Source organism: Oncorhynchus clarkii, chromosome 6, assembly GCF_045791955.1.
Source record: "Oncorhynchus clarkii lewisi isolate Uvic-CL-2024 chromosome 6, UVic_Ocla_1.0, whole genome shotgun sequence".
Lineage (NCBI taxonomy): Eukaryota > Metazoa > Chordata > Actinopteri > Salmoniformes > Salmonidae > Oncorhynchus > Oncorhynchus clarkii.
In genome coordinates this window covers 7,481,537-7,496,053 of record NC_092152.1, presented here as the reverse complement: position 1 = coordinate 7,496,053, position 14,517 = coordinate 7,481,537, and the positions used below count along the sequence as shown (strand labels likewise).

At 42.3% G+C, this 14,517-nt stretch overlaps 1 protein-coding gene across 1 annotated transcript; it reads left to right on the top strand.

The window, feature by feature from the left end:
• The first annotated feature begins 260 nt into the window (after positions 1-260).
• LOC139411833 (trichohyalin-like) lies at positions 261-14,510 on the top strand. Its single transcript, XM_071158575.1, has 5 exons — positions 261-1,312; positions 2,447-3,021; positions 4,132-4,678; positions 13,298-13,662; positions 14,491-14,510. Exons 1-5 carry the CDS (start codon positions 261-263, stop codon positions 14,508-14,510), a joined length of 2,559 nt encoding a protein of 852 aa, XP_071014676.1.
• The last annotated feature ends 7 nt before the right edge of the window (positions 14,511-14,517 follow it).

The following is a 14,517-nucleotide window of genomic DNA, read 5'->3' as shown; positions in this document are numbered from 1 at the left end:
TTGATTCCATAAAATGTCTCATAATTTTTTCAAACCATGATAATACATTAATTGACAATGAATTGTCCAGATGAATTGATCAAAATGACCCTGCTATTGATGTTGTCCAGTGTTTGATTCAATTACCTAGCTCTAGGTTATATTTCTGTGTATCGTTCTCTGCAAATCTTTTGAAAGTATGTCTTGGTAATAGATTATCACTAATTTAACCTTTTAAAATGAAGCAAGAGATTGAGAGATTGAGGCTATGGCAGAAAGTCATGGAGGATCAGCGACCAAGACTGGCCTGGAACAACAAACCTATTGAGACAGGAAGAGAGAGGGAAAGAGAGAGAGAAAAAGAGAGAGAAAGGGAGATGGAAAGGAAGAGAAAAGCAGAATTGGAAAGTCAAGAAATGAAGAAGAAAGTGGAACAGGCAGAAGAAACGATAAAAGCGTTAGAACGAGAGATTGAGAGATTGAAAGAGATTGAGAAGGAAATCATATTTGAAAGAGAAAGAGACATGCGTATTGCAGAGAATGAGAAAGTCAAACTGGTTAACGAAAAGGTAAAAGAGTTAGAGAGAGAGGTTGAGAGACTGAAAGAAGATATGACAACAAAAGAGATTCAATACAAAATCAAATTTGAAAGAGCGAAAGAAGCGTTTAGAAGACAGAATGAGAGAGTGAAACAGGTTAACCAAAATGTACTAGTGTTAGACAGAGAGGTTGTGAGAATGAAAGAAGAGATTAGATTGAAAGACGAGACTGAACCAGAGAGAACATTTGATAGAGACAGAGAGAGAGAAAATGATTGGAGACGAAGTGAAGAGGAGTTGAAAAATAGAGTGGAGAGAGAGATGGAGATGGAGACAGCCCTCATCAATGACAAAAATACGTCTGAATTGGAGGAAGTCTTCAAGAAAATCAAGGAACAGCAGATAGAATTAGAAAATATGGAAACAGACAAATATAAATGGAAACAGAACCAAATGGACATGGAGGAGAAGATGGAGGGTGAGCACAACAAACAGAAAGAGGTAGAAAGAAAGAGAATGGAGAAAATACCAAAACAGAGACAAGAAGAAGATGAGAAGAAGAAGGAGATTGAGAGAGAAGAAGAAGAGGAGAGACGCAAACAGAAGCACATAGAGATGGAAGAGGAAGAAAGAGAGAGGGAGAAAGAGAGACAGAGACAGATCAAAAGGAAGAGAATGGAGAAGAGACAGAAAATTATGGAAAGAGAAGAAGAGAGACAGAGAGAGATTGAAAGAGAGATTGAAGAAGAAAGATGTAAACAGAAGCAAATAGAGATGGAAGAGGAAGAACGAGAAAGGGAGAAAGAGAGACAGAGAGAGATCAAAAGGAAGAGAATGGAGAAGAGACAGAAAATTATGGAAAGAGAAGAAGAGAGACAGAGAGAGATTGAAAGAGAGATTGAAGAAGAAAGATGTAAACAGAAGCAAATAGAGATGGAAGAGGAAGAAAGAGAGAGGGAGAAAGAGAGACAGAGAGAGATCAAAAGAAAGATAATGGAAAAGAGACAAAAACATATCGAAAGAGAAGAAGAGAGACAGAAAGAGATTGAAAGAGAGCACGAAGAAGAAAGATGTAAACAGAAGAAAATAGAGATGGAAGAGAAAGAAAGAGAAGAAGAGAGACAGGGAGAGATTGAAAGAGAGCACGAAGAAGAAAGATGTAAACAGAAGCAAATAGAGATGGAAGAGGAAGAACGAGAGAGGGAGAAGAGACAGAGAGAGATCAAAAGAAAGATAATGGAAAAGAGACAAAAACATATCGAAAGAAAAGAAGAGAGACAGAAAGAGATTGAAAGAGAGAATGAAGAAGAAAGATGTAAACAGAAGCAAATAGAGATGGAAGAGGAAGAACGAGAGAGGGAGAAAGAGAGACAGAGAGAGATCAAAAGAAAGAGAATGGAGAAGAGACAGAAAAACATGGAAAGAGAAGTGAGACAGAAAGAGATTGAAAGAGAGAATGAAGAACAACTATTTAAACAGAAGCAAATAGAGATGGAAGAGGAAGAAAGAGAAGAAGAGAGACAGAGAGAGATCAAAAGAGAGAATGATGAAGAAATGTGTAAACAGAAGCAAATAGAGATGGAAGAGGAAGTACAAGAGAAGGAGAAAGAGAGACAGAGAGAGATCAAAAGAAAGATCATGGAAAAGAGACAAAAACATATCGGAAGAGAAGAAGAGAGACAGAAAGAGATTGAAAGAGAGAATGAAGAAGAAAGATGTAAACAGAAGAAAATAGAGATGGAAGAGAAAGAAAGAGAAGAAGAGAGACAGAAAGAGATTGAAAGAGAGAATGAAGAACAACTATTTAAACAGAAGCAAATAGAGATGGAAGAGGAAGAAAGAGAAGAAGAGAGACAGAGAGAGATCAAAAGAGAGAATGATGAAGAAAGATGTCAACAGAAGCAAATAGAGATGGAAGAGGAAGAAAGAGAAGAAGAGAGACAGAGAGCGATCGAAGAGAAAGAGAGACAGAGAGAGATTGGAGAGAAAGAAAGACGACAACAACAAGTGGAGAGAAAGATAATGTTTGAGAGAGATCAAGAAGAAGAAAATATATGGAAACAGAAGCAAATTGACATGGAGGAGGGAAGAGAGAGGGAGAACAAGAGACAGAGAGAGATAGAAGAGATACACAGACGACAACAACAAGAGGAGAGACAGAAACAAAAGGAGAAGGAGAAAGAAAGGGAGAAAGACAATGACAATCAGAGAGAGATGGAATTAAAAGATCAGCAACAGAAAGAGATGGAGAAAGAAAAGATGATTATGAGAGAAAGGGAGGAAGCAGGAAGAAGAAAGGAAGGGCAGAAAAATATTTTGGGGGAAATTGAGGGACAGAATGAACTGGAGATAGAACAGGAGAGAGAGATGGAAGAAAAGCAGGAAGTGATTAAGGAAGCAGAGGAAGAGTACAGGGAAAGAGAAGAGAGAGGAAAGGAAGTAAGCATGAAGAAACATGTAGTAGTTAATGTTAAAGCAAAAGCACGGGAAGTCTTCAATAGGCGTAAAGAGAGGAGGTTAGAAGTGTTGAAGGGGGAACGAGAACACATAGAAAGAGGACAACAAATCAGGAGGGAGAAGGAGGAAAGACGGCTGGAGATGGAAAGAAAACAGGAGAGGGCAAGACAACAAGAGGAGCAGGATAAAAAACGAGAGATTGAAATTGCTAGACAGAAAGAAATGTTGAGACTAAGAGAGGAGGAGAGGCAGAGAGAGGAAGAGAGAGAGGAGGAGAGAAAGAAAGCCATTAAATCCCATTTATCTTTAATCAGAGAGAGAGAAAAAATAATACAGGCAAAAAAAAGAGAGGAGATGGTGGAAGAGGAAAGAAGGGAGATCCTTGAGTACAAGAGGGGTGACTTAGAGGAGGAGGAAAGAAGATGACAAGGAGGACATTCTCCCACCCGATAAAAGTATCCGAAGGAGAGCCGTGGGCTGGGCGAATAAAAAATGGGAGAAGAGGAACCTCAGAAAGATAGAGAGAACGTATCAGAGAGAGGCTGAGGAGGGCCATAAGATCGTCCACATAGGTAAGACCTGTTTTCCCTCTACTTATGACATTATCCTCTTTAGTCTCCTCTACACACATTTGTTCCACACCAGTCATCATGTTGCATCATTGTTTCAATATAAAACTACTGTCCAAAGAATATGTTAGCTGACATGGCTCATTGAGTGACTGACTGACATAACAAGAAAAATACTGCTGATAACAACCACGTTTTTAAATGGTACCTTGTGTCATCTACTAGTCTAACTCTCAAGACTAAGTAGAGACCCAGAAAGAGTTCCTAAAAACACACACACAAAAACGTGTTTTGGGGGGATCCGGGGGCTACTAGTGGCCATGGGGCGCTAAGCGATCACATATGCCCTGGCACTATACAAAGAATAGGTGCCATTCTGGACTCATGTTCAACTTAGGGCCAGGTCAATTCGGGATGGGAATTATTGCACTTTATTGACAAATTCCATGCCTTGCTCAACTGAAAAGAGTAAAGAATCATTGAGATCCAATTGTGTTTTCTATTCTTCATTCCCTGTGTCCATTACATTTAAGTTGATACCAGATCCACTAAGATGAATGTGAACTCTACTTCTTCTCCCCTCCCAGCCATCCCTGGACACACAAGGCTAACATCCACCATGACCCGGGCAGAGAGAGAGAGGGAGAAGAGGAAGGAGCTGCTGAAGGCTGAGGAGAGAAGGAAGAAGATGGAGGATTTCAATAAGCAGTGGAGAGAGCGGTCCCTGCTTAAAAAACAGACTCATCAACAACTGAAGGAGGAGAGGGAGAGGATGAAGGAAAACTACCTGGAGCAGATGAATCTGGAGGCTGATGCTCAAATCAACACCCGGTGTCTAACCACCCAACACAGCCACGATTACAACCACGGTCAGGAGTTGCCCGGGTGGGCCAATGGCCAACAAGTAAGCCAAGAGCCCACTGGATCTGCTGATGGCCACCAGGAAAGGCCAAGGAGGCAACAGGCATGGGCAGAGAACCAGGAGGGGAGTTCAGAGAACCATCAGGGGGGGCCAGAGAACCATCAGGGGGGGCCAGACAGCCAGCAGCTAGAAGCTCCAGAAGAGGTTGAAACATCAGAGCGAATATCCAAGACAAAGAAAAAGCCAAGCATCTGGAAGAAAATTAGGATGAGGTAAAGAATGTTTAAACATCTATTCATGTTTTACACTGTTAATATACATGTCATCACTTTAAAAAGTGACATTATCCAAATGTGAGGGTTTAGTGTACATGCAACACACATGTAAATATATAGATACTTACCTGTCTCTGTGATGTCTTACAGCATTCTGCCTAGAGCTGGAACTCGATGAAGCCACAGTTCCACTGAGGTTACGTTGGTAATTAAAAGTGTCGCCCAATAATTCCTCCTCCTCTTTAAGTCATCGAGCCACATTTCCTCCTCAAAACATTATAGTCTCCTCAAGCCAGCAAGTATCCTCTTTATCAGGCAACAAACCATCGAAGGTCAGTGACCCTCCTCCCAAGAACAGAGACTCTCATCTGTATCCTAGTTAAATTCATCTCTGCTTACCACCTCTACAGTCCTAGAAAATATCCCAAAAATGGAAATGGTTTCAACAGAAGTCCTCCCCTCAGACCAGTGGCTCCACAGACCAGAGTTTCTCATCTTTATTCAAGTTGAATGCAACTCTGATCATTTCCACCACCTCTCCTGTTAAGGGGAGGTGCTGAAAAGGAGGTCTGGGAGGAGGTCTGCAGGTAGCCTGGACCGGACAAGTAGCAGCTAAGTTGCTGGCTCCATCCCCGGGCAGAGCTGCTCAAGTCAGGCCAGTGATGTTTGATGATGTCATTTTTGTTTGCAAAGTTTTACTCTTTAATAAAAGCATTTAGTAAAAAAGCAATATTGTTGTTACGGTGTGGATTGTTTTGTTATTTATTAGAATTGAAACATCCAGTAGTCATGGTAGATGTTAGACTTTCAATGAGACACCTAACATTCCATCAGTTTGATACAATGTGTGACATGTTATATTAGAGAGGAGTCCTCTATACACATCTATTTTAGACTATAGGAGAAATATCAGATTGAAATAGCTTCTCTAAGAATCTGAGGAGAGAGCAACAGTAGAAGCATCGTTAGCTCTCCCACCTCCAGTTCAGTACTCCTCCAGTTCAGTACCAATTGAGTACCTTTTGGGGGGTGTAACTTTATATTTCACCTAATTCTAACATTCTGTCATAAGGAGCACATGTTCAACTTAATAAAAAACATGTTTTCCATCTCAAAGTAACAAATACATACCATAGTAAGTGCCTATTAAGTGTCAAATAAAGTGACAGGGTTGACTGTAACAGAGTTGACTATTTCATCTAGAATCAACCATAGATCCCCATGTGACAGGGGGAATGGAATGCAAGCTTACCAAACACATGTAAATAGTTTAAACATGTCTAGACTGTCTATCTATAGGTAACAGGGTTGGTGTGTTATAATTCACCCACCCAGTGGTGATTGCAGCATGTACATCTTGGTGGGGAAAACTCCCCCAAAATGTTTTAGATGAATGCCAGCAAAGCCACTACACAACACAACACTATACAATACATTAATTGCACTATAAATTTAACAAACGGTGCCCACAAACTGTTAGGGTCGACATAAAGCTGTCCCAACAGCAGAGCTTTCTTTTCAGCACCATGGAGAGAATCCTTTTTAAAAAACATAGCTGATATGGCTGACTTGCTTAAACAAATGTGGTTTCTACTGACAATTGAGATGTACAAACTATGGCATAAGGGGACAACGAGTGGACTACAGGATATCTGTAATTTAGATTAAGACAATGAGAGACCTAGGATGGACGTCGTCAATATAACTATTTGTTCAGCACTTTTGAAATGTACAGCGACAGAATTTTGAACATGGGCCATTCTTACAGTATTCTCCCTGTACACCAAGTCATAACTGCATATAAGCAGACAATGAAAGCTCTTACAATATTTGATGATTACATTTCTCTAAAACAGGCTATAGTCTACATGTACAAGACTCCCTAAATTTTATCAGCATATTGATTGCGCAACCAGGGGTGGAAAGACCTTGGATCATTGTTACTCTAACTTCCGCGACGCATATAAGGCCCTGCCACGCCCCCCTTTCGGAAAAGCTGACCACGACTCAATTTTGTTGATCCCTGCCTACAGACAGAAACTAAAACAAGAGGCTCCCACGCTGAGGTCTGTCCAACGCTGGTCCGACCAAGCTGACTCCACACTCCAAGACTGCTTCCATCACGTGGACTGGGACATGTTTCGTATTGCGTCAGACAACAACATTGACGAATACGCTGATTCGGTGTGCGAGTTCATTAGAACGTGCATTGAAGATGTCGTTCCCATAGCAACGATTAAAACATTCCCTAACCAGAAACCGTGGATTGATGGCAGCATTCGCGTGAAACTGAAAGCACGAACCACTGCTTTTAATCAGGGCAAGGTGTCTGGTAACATGACCGAATACAAACAGTGCAGCTATTCCCTCCGCAAGGCTATCAAACAAGCTAAGCGTCAGTACAGAGACAAAGTAGAATCTCAATTCAACGGCTCAGACACAAGAGGCATGTGGCAGGGTCTACAGTCAATCACGGACTACAGGAAGAAATCCAGCCCAGTCACGGACCAGGATGTCCTGCTCCCAGGCAGACTAAATAACTTTTTTGCCCGCTTTGAGGACAATACAGTGCCACTGACACGGCCTGCAACGAAAACATGCGGTCTCTCCTTCACTGCAGCCGAGGTGAGTAAGACATTTAAACGTGTTAACCCTCGCAAGGCTGCAGGCCCAGACGGCATCCCCAGCCGCGCCCTCAGATCATGCGCAGACCAGCTGGCCGGTGTGTTTACGGACATATTCAATCAATCCCTATACCAGTCTGCTGTTCCCACATGCTTCAAGAGGGCCACCATTGTTCCTGTTCCCAAGAAAGCTAAGGTAACTGAGCTAAACGACTACGTAGCACTCACTTCCGTCATCATGAAGTGCTTTGAGAGACTAGTCAAGGACCATATCACCTCCACCCTACCTGACACCCTAGACCCACTCCATTTTGCTTACCGCCCAAATAGGTCCAGAGACGATGCAATCTCAACCACACTGCACACTGCCCTAACCCATCTGGACAAGAGGAATACCTATGTGAGAATGCTGTTCATTGACTACAGCTCGGCATTCAACACCATAGTACCCTCCAAGCTCGTCATCAAGCTCGAGACCCTGGGTCTCGACCCCGCCCTGTGCAACTGGGTACTGGACTTCCTGACGGGCCGCCCCCAGGTGGTGAGGGTAGGCAACAACATCTCCTCCCCGCTGATCCTCAACACTGGGGCCCCACAAGGGTGCGTTCTGAGCCCTCTCCTGTACTCCCTGTTCACCCACGACTGCGTGGCCACGCACGCCTCCAACTCAATCATCAAGTTTGCGGACGACACAACAGTGGTAGGCTTGATTACCAACAACGACGAGACGGCCTACAGGGAGGAGGTGAGGGCCCTCGGAGTGTGGTGTCAGGAAAATAACCTCACACTCAACGTCAACAAAACTAAGGAGATGATTGTGGACTTCAGGAAACAGCAGAGGGAACACCCCCCTATCCACATCGATGGAACAGTAGTGGAGAGGGTAGCAAGTTTTAAGTTCCTCGGCATACACATCACAGACAAACTGAATTGGTCCACTCACACAGACAGCATTGTGAAGAAGGCGCAGCAGCGCCTCTTCAACCTCAGGAGGCTGAAGAAATTCGGCTTGTCACCAAAAGCACTCACAAACTTCTACAGATGCACAATCGAGAGCATCCTGGCGGGCTGTATCACCGCCTGGTACGGCAACTGCTCCGCCCTCAACCGTAAGGCTCTCCAGAGGGTAGTGAGGTCTGCACAACGCATCACCGGGGGCAAACTACCTGCCCTCCAGGACACCTACACCACCCGATGTCACAGGAAGGCCATAAAGATCATCAAGGACATCAACCACCCGAGCCACTGCCTGTTCACCCCGCGATCATCCAGAAGGCGAGGTCAGTACAGGTGCATCAAAGCTGGGACCGAGAGACTGAAAAACAGCTTCTATCTCAAGGCCATCAGACTGTTAAACAGCCACCACTAACATTGAGTGGCTGCTGCCAACACACTGACACTGACTCAACTCCAGCCACTTTAATAATGGGAATTGATGGGAAATTATGTAACACTATCTTGCCTATGCTGCTCTGTACCATCACTCATTCATATATCCTTATGTACATATTCTTTATCCCCTTACACTGTGTACAAGACAGTAGTTTTGGAATTGTTAGTTAGATTACTTGTTGGTTATTACTGCATTGTCAGAACTAGAAGCACATTTCTTCTCCAAAGGTTAGCTCTGACATGCTTGTGCCACCAGTGGCACCCTCAGAATGTGGTGAGTTCTGAGGGATGTTCTGAGGGATGCTCCAACAGCTCATTGGGTATAAACGGCGGTACATTCGAAATCGTTACCCTTGTTGACGGAGAGAAAAGCGCCGTAACTTGAATAAACATTCCTTTAAGAAGTACGCCATGCTCAACCATACGATCTACAAGACTCTCTTCTTTAAGAAGTACACCATGCTCAACCATACGATCTACAAGTCTCTCTTCTTTAAGAAGTACACCATGCTCAACCATACGATCTACAAGACTCTCTTCTTTAAGAAGTACACCATGCTCAACCATACGATCTACAAGACTCTCTTCTTTAAGCAAAACCACCACCCCTTTATTCATCCGTGACGCATAAGCAACATTCTCATATCCCACCTTCTCTCCTACGGCGACCAGAAACTCCTCCACAGTGACAGTAGCGTCAGTAACACACCTGAAGCCGTGCTGAAGTGACAGGGACGGCATCCCCATGTGGGTCGCCACCCCCGCCAAAGCCAATTTCAACACGAAAAACAATGTACTTAATTCTACCACAACAACTAAATAAAAATACTGATAACCTCAATGATGCATAGGAAGAGAAAAAAGACACCACCAAGAAAAATAAATGTAAAAGAAAAAGCAGGATATGTAACTCTACACAACACTCACTCATACAATTCCCAGCATGCACCAAACACTCTCAGCATGCAGAGAGAGATTGTCCAGACAGAATGTTTTAACACTGTTAATTTGACCACCAGAGAAGAGAAAGAAAACAGTTATGAGCTGAACAATATGCAAGTGGAAAGGAGGACAGTACCAGGTGACCCAATTGTGGTTTGTGACTATTATGATTTCCCATTTCAGCCAATTCAGTTGCAGTAATTCGGTTACAGATTTCTTGGTAATTCCACTAGCATTTTGGTAACGGAATTACGAGTTTTAATCACTTAATAATTCACGCAAAAAATATACATCAGAAAAATCACTAGAACTAATTGTTAGCCCCACCATTACTTCTGTGAACTTTCATTATCCCCCTCCTCACAATGACAAATGTGAAAATATCTTGAAGTTATGTGGGTTTTTGGTAACGGAATTACAAGGCACAAGGTAATATTTCTGAAACTTAAAGAAGGTTAATGATTTCTCCAAAACCAAATGTAAGTGTTGATATTAGTAGTCAGGGGTCTTTATGTCAACATGATTCTGTTTTTATGTAGTTCTGATATTGGACCTTTTAAGACTTTTTCTGGTGATGTTTTCTAAGATCCCTTTTCCATCTGTTGACCCAGAAATCAAAGCCTTCACTGGTTGAAAAATGGATCTAGAATTACATTTACCAAAAATATACAGTCTTAGATTTCATTTGACAGCCAATTACACATGCTCCTATGAACGATGCGTTGGTGCTCAAATCAAATCAAATTTTACACTTCACAACACATGGTTAGCAAATGTTATTGCGACTGTAGCGAAATGCTTGTGCTTCTAGTTCTGAAAGTACAGCAATATCTAACAAGTAATATCTAACAATTTCACAACCAATACCTAATAGACAATCATTTTACATGGAAATGGCTTACTGTAACTCTAGAGATACTATCCAGCCCCAACTAGTAATAAAGTGGTCAGGGTGGTTGCTACTGGCCTCTCCAGCTTCAGCCTGCATCCCACCCATGATGAGAGGAGGTTTCCTGGACACACAGGGAGAAACTACAGTCTGAATCACACCCATGATGAGAGGAGGTTTACTGGACACACAGGGAGAAACTACAGTCTGATGACTGATGAGACTACCTTTAAGGCTTAAGGGTTTGGTTAATGTTAGGGTTAAGGTTAGAGTCTGTTTTAAGTTTTGGCCAGATGGGCTGTCAATGGGATGTTGGTCAGAAAAGTCAATTTAGTCTTTCCCTTCTCAAACCTGTCCTCCCCCTAACCAGTTCATATCATGTATTCCACCACCAGCACACCTGATTCACTAATCAGAGGTTTGGATGATTAGTTGACCAGTGGTACAAAGTGGACTGGATCTAGGTGAACTATGTGGAGAGTCTTCCAGGGACAGTACAGTACAGACTGAGAAGCTAACAACAGTGTAGTTTACTCAACTCATTCAAACTATCATGAATATTGTTTAGAGAGAAGATCTGCACAAGGGCATAAAGTTTAAGATATAGCAAGAGAGGACAATATGGTGCAAGGTAGCCAAAGTGGAATCAAAAGTCATAGGCCTAATCATCAATCAAATATGAAATATAAAACCAAAATATAATCTACATAGAAAGACAACATGTCATCTACATGTGTTATAGAATAGCTCCCTTCTCACATCCCAGGTCATGTTTGGACTGGAACGTGACAACTCAACGGGCTATGCGCATCTCCCCAATAGCCTACAGACAACTTTCCTGACTGCAATGTCATTAATGTGACCGATATGTACAGTATAATAAGCATAGTGAAGAAGGAAAAGATCCCACCTCTGACACACAGCAGAGACATTGCTGATGAGATTTCCCCTGGAGCAAGAGTCTCTCAAGAATTTAAAAACAGTCATTGCGTTTCAATGAATGTCCTCCCCAAACGCTTGTTGCATCGTAAACTATCCTCCTAGTCCCTTGGGAGTTCATCGGATGGATGATGCGCCGCTGCCATTTACTTGGATGAGAAGTTGGACGAACGCTCCTCCAGCTCACGATACGAAATGGTGGAGAACTACAGTGTGGTGATGTGTCGTTCACGAACGAACGGCTCTTTTTGAACGGATCTTTTTGTTGAACCTCGGGAACCGAATTGCATCGGTGAAAGAGCCATTCATCTGGCTCTATGATTTGCAAACTGCTACTACTGCTTGTTGAGATCAGAACAACGTTTTTCTGTAGATAAATTACAACATCATTATCTAAAGGGGGTGAATCCTCACTGCAGAAACAATAAATAGTGGGGAGAGAGTTGTGATTGTATGTTTGTTTGTACAGTTATGGCTGTAATGTTATTATTTTGTGTTCTCACTAAACACCCACATTTGTATTTGTGTGGGAAATGTTTGTAGGCTTTGGTTGCTGTTTGTATTTCATTGAACTTTAGGCCCATACAAAGACAAATCACACAACATAGAATTCCAAATAACCTTAGGCAAAAATACACGAAATAAAAGTCAAGTGAAAATAGTTATAAATGACTTTATCAATTATGAGTAGCTAAACATTATCGACTTTTGGACACTGATGCGCAGGAGAACCCCTAGCTGTCAATCAAGCAGGCGCGGTGAACGGATTATGACGCTCAAGCGTTTCAAATGACGCAACAATACAGCTCCAGACCAGAGAAAGTTAATGCCGAGGATATTATTCGGTTCAACACTAAAACTGAGGTTTGACACGTGTGATTTGAGGTGAGTCAAATATTTACAAAAGTTTACAATACATTAACCATCCGCTTCGTTATTTCTGTTGCTATCAATCACTCCATCTGTATCTACTCTTCTGTCTGTCTGTCGGACTTTCTGAATTGTCTGTGTACTGCTAGGCAGCATATGCCAGAAAGGTTCTTTCACATAGGCTCATATTCACAAAGTCTCATAGAAGGAGTTCTGATCAATAATCAGTTTGGTCTTTTAAATTAAACTGAATACGTTTTGATGGACAGGAGGCGACCTGATCCTAGATCAGCACTCCTACCCTGAAACACTTTGTGAACACAATCCAGGTGTACTGTGATTATGAAGTTGTGATGAGGTATTATTATATTAGTTGTGCTGATGCATGATGGGTTGTAGGCTAGAGCTTGAGGACTCAACTCTGAAGACTGTTTCTGAATTCACTGACCTGGTGAGTAAAAGTTGTGTACAATGGCACCATCTAGTGACAGAAACATAGAAACACACATGGTTGCTAAACGAAGGCATCTCTTTATTTTCCAGAAATACAACTTGTAGACCTTTCCTGCAGGCTCTGAGGAGATGGACACCTCTTCTTCTTCTGGACGATCTCCGTCTCCTACTGGGACTGTCTTCTTACCCCCTCCTATCATGTGGAACAGTCTGTAAGTCATTCATCACATAACCTAGCTCTGGTACAGGGCATTATGTGCGGCTTGCTGAAGGAAGGCTCAGTGTCTGCAAGCTGTACGTAACGCCCTGGACCAGAGTGACACATTACCCACCTCTGGCCATCATGGATAGTCAACTCATCACATTCACATACTGTAAGTCACAGTTGTGTGATTTGTGTTATTAAAGACAGTTAAATTGAGCAGAAGTTGAATTATTATTTTAATATTGTAGTAAATTGTCTGAGTTCACTTCCTAAATAATGTGTTGACATTCCTTTGCTCCCAGCTACAAGCAGGCAGAGATGGAGGTTCACTTCCTGAGAGAAGAGAAGAAGACCTATACAGAGAAGGAAGCCCACATGCTTGAGTTGAGGGGGAAGAATCGAACAATCCGAAATCAAAAGAAGGAGATGGACAGACTCCAAGTGTGCCTCTGGGAGGAGGAAAAGAAGAAGAGGAATGGTGGAACGGAGAAGGACAAGATCATTGAACAATTACAGTTTGAGACAGACCATCTCCGAGCCCTTTTAAAAGATGAAAGGAGGAGAAGAAGAGTAGAAAGGGGTATCATGGAAGAGTGGAAGACTGAGATCCTGAGACTGAGGGAGGCAGAGAGCCAGAGGGAGGCAGAGAGCCAGAGGGAGGCAGAGAGTCAGAGGGAGGCAGAGAGCCAGAGAGATGCAGAAAGACAGAGAGAAGCAGAGAGACAGAGAGAAGCAGAGAGACAGAGAGAAGCAGAGAGACAGAGAGAAGCAGAGAGACAGAGGGAGGCAGAGAGAGAGAGGGAAGCAGCGAGACAGAGGGAAGCAGAGAGAGCCACAGAAGCAATGGAGCACCAGAGAAAACTGCAGGAGATCCACAGACTCAAACAACTGCTGGATCTACTGATGGTGGACCTACAACTGGCCCACGTAAGACATGTCATTGTTATTATTAAAAGGCAGTGTATATTTACCCAGCTGAAAATGAATAGTGGCAGACAGCGGTACACTAACCCAATGTTAACTTTTATTCCTTTCCTTAACCCTTACCTTAACCTCACTGAAACTATACCTAACCTTTACCTTAACCCAACCCTAGGTCCTGAACCTAACCTTCATTTATCTCAACCCCTATGCCTTTCTTCTGCCGGTTGAATATCCACTTCCTTATTAACGTCATTACTGTTGTTGTTGTTGATAACTGTATCTGTGAAGGTTGTAAATAGTTGCATTAGTGAAGCATCATTTGTAGGAGTAATTTCTACAAGCATAAACATCAGAGGCAACATTGTTGTAACATCACACAAATTGTAACAGGAATTTCTCAAACCCCTAACTGAATGAGCAAGAAGGTTGTGTGTTTGTATTTGAACACATTTTGGACATAATTGATTCCATAAAATGTCTCATAATTTTTTCAAACCATGATAATACATTAATTGACAATGAATTGTCCAGATGAATTGATCAAAATGACCCTGCTATTGATGTTGTCCAGTGTTTGATTCAATTACCTAGCTCTAGG

Coding starts and splice junctions, on each gene's coding strand:
- LOC139411833 (XM_071158575.1), top strand. CDS start 261: ATGGAGGATCAGCGACCAAGACTGGCCTGGAACAACAAACCTATTGAG. Junction 3,022..4,131: donor ACGGGAAGTCTTCAATAGGC/GTAAAGAGAGGA, acceptor CTCCCCTCCCAG/CCATCCCTGGACACACAAGG. Junction 13,663..14,490: donor GAGCCAGAGGGAGGCAGAGA/GTCAGAGGGAGG, acceptor GATGTTGTCCAG/TGTTTGATTCAATTACCTAG.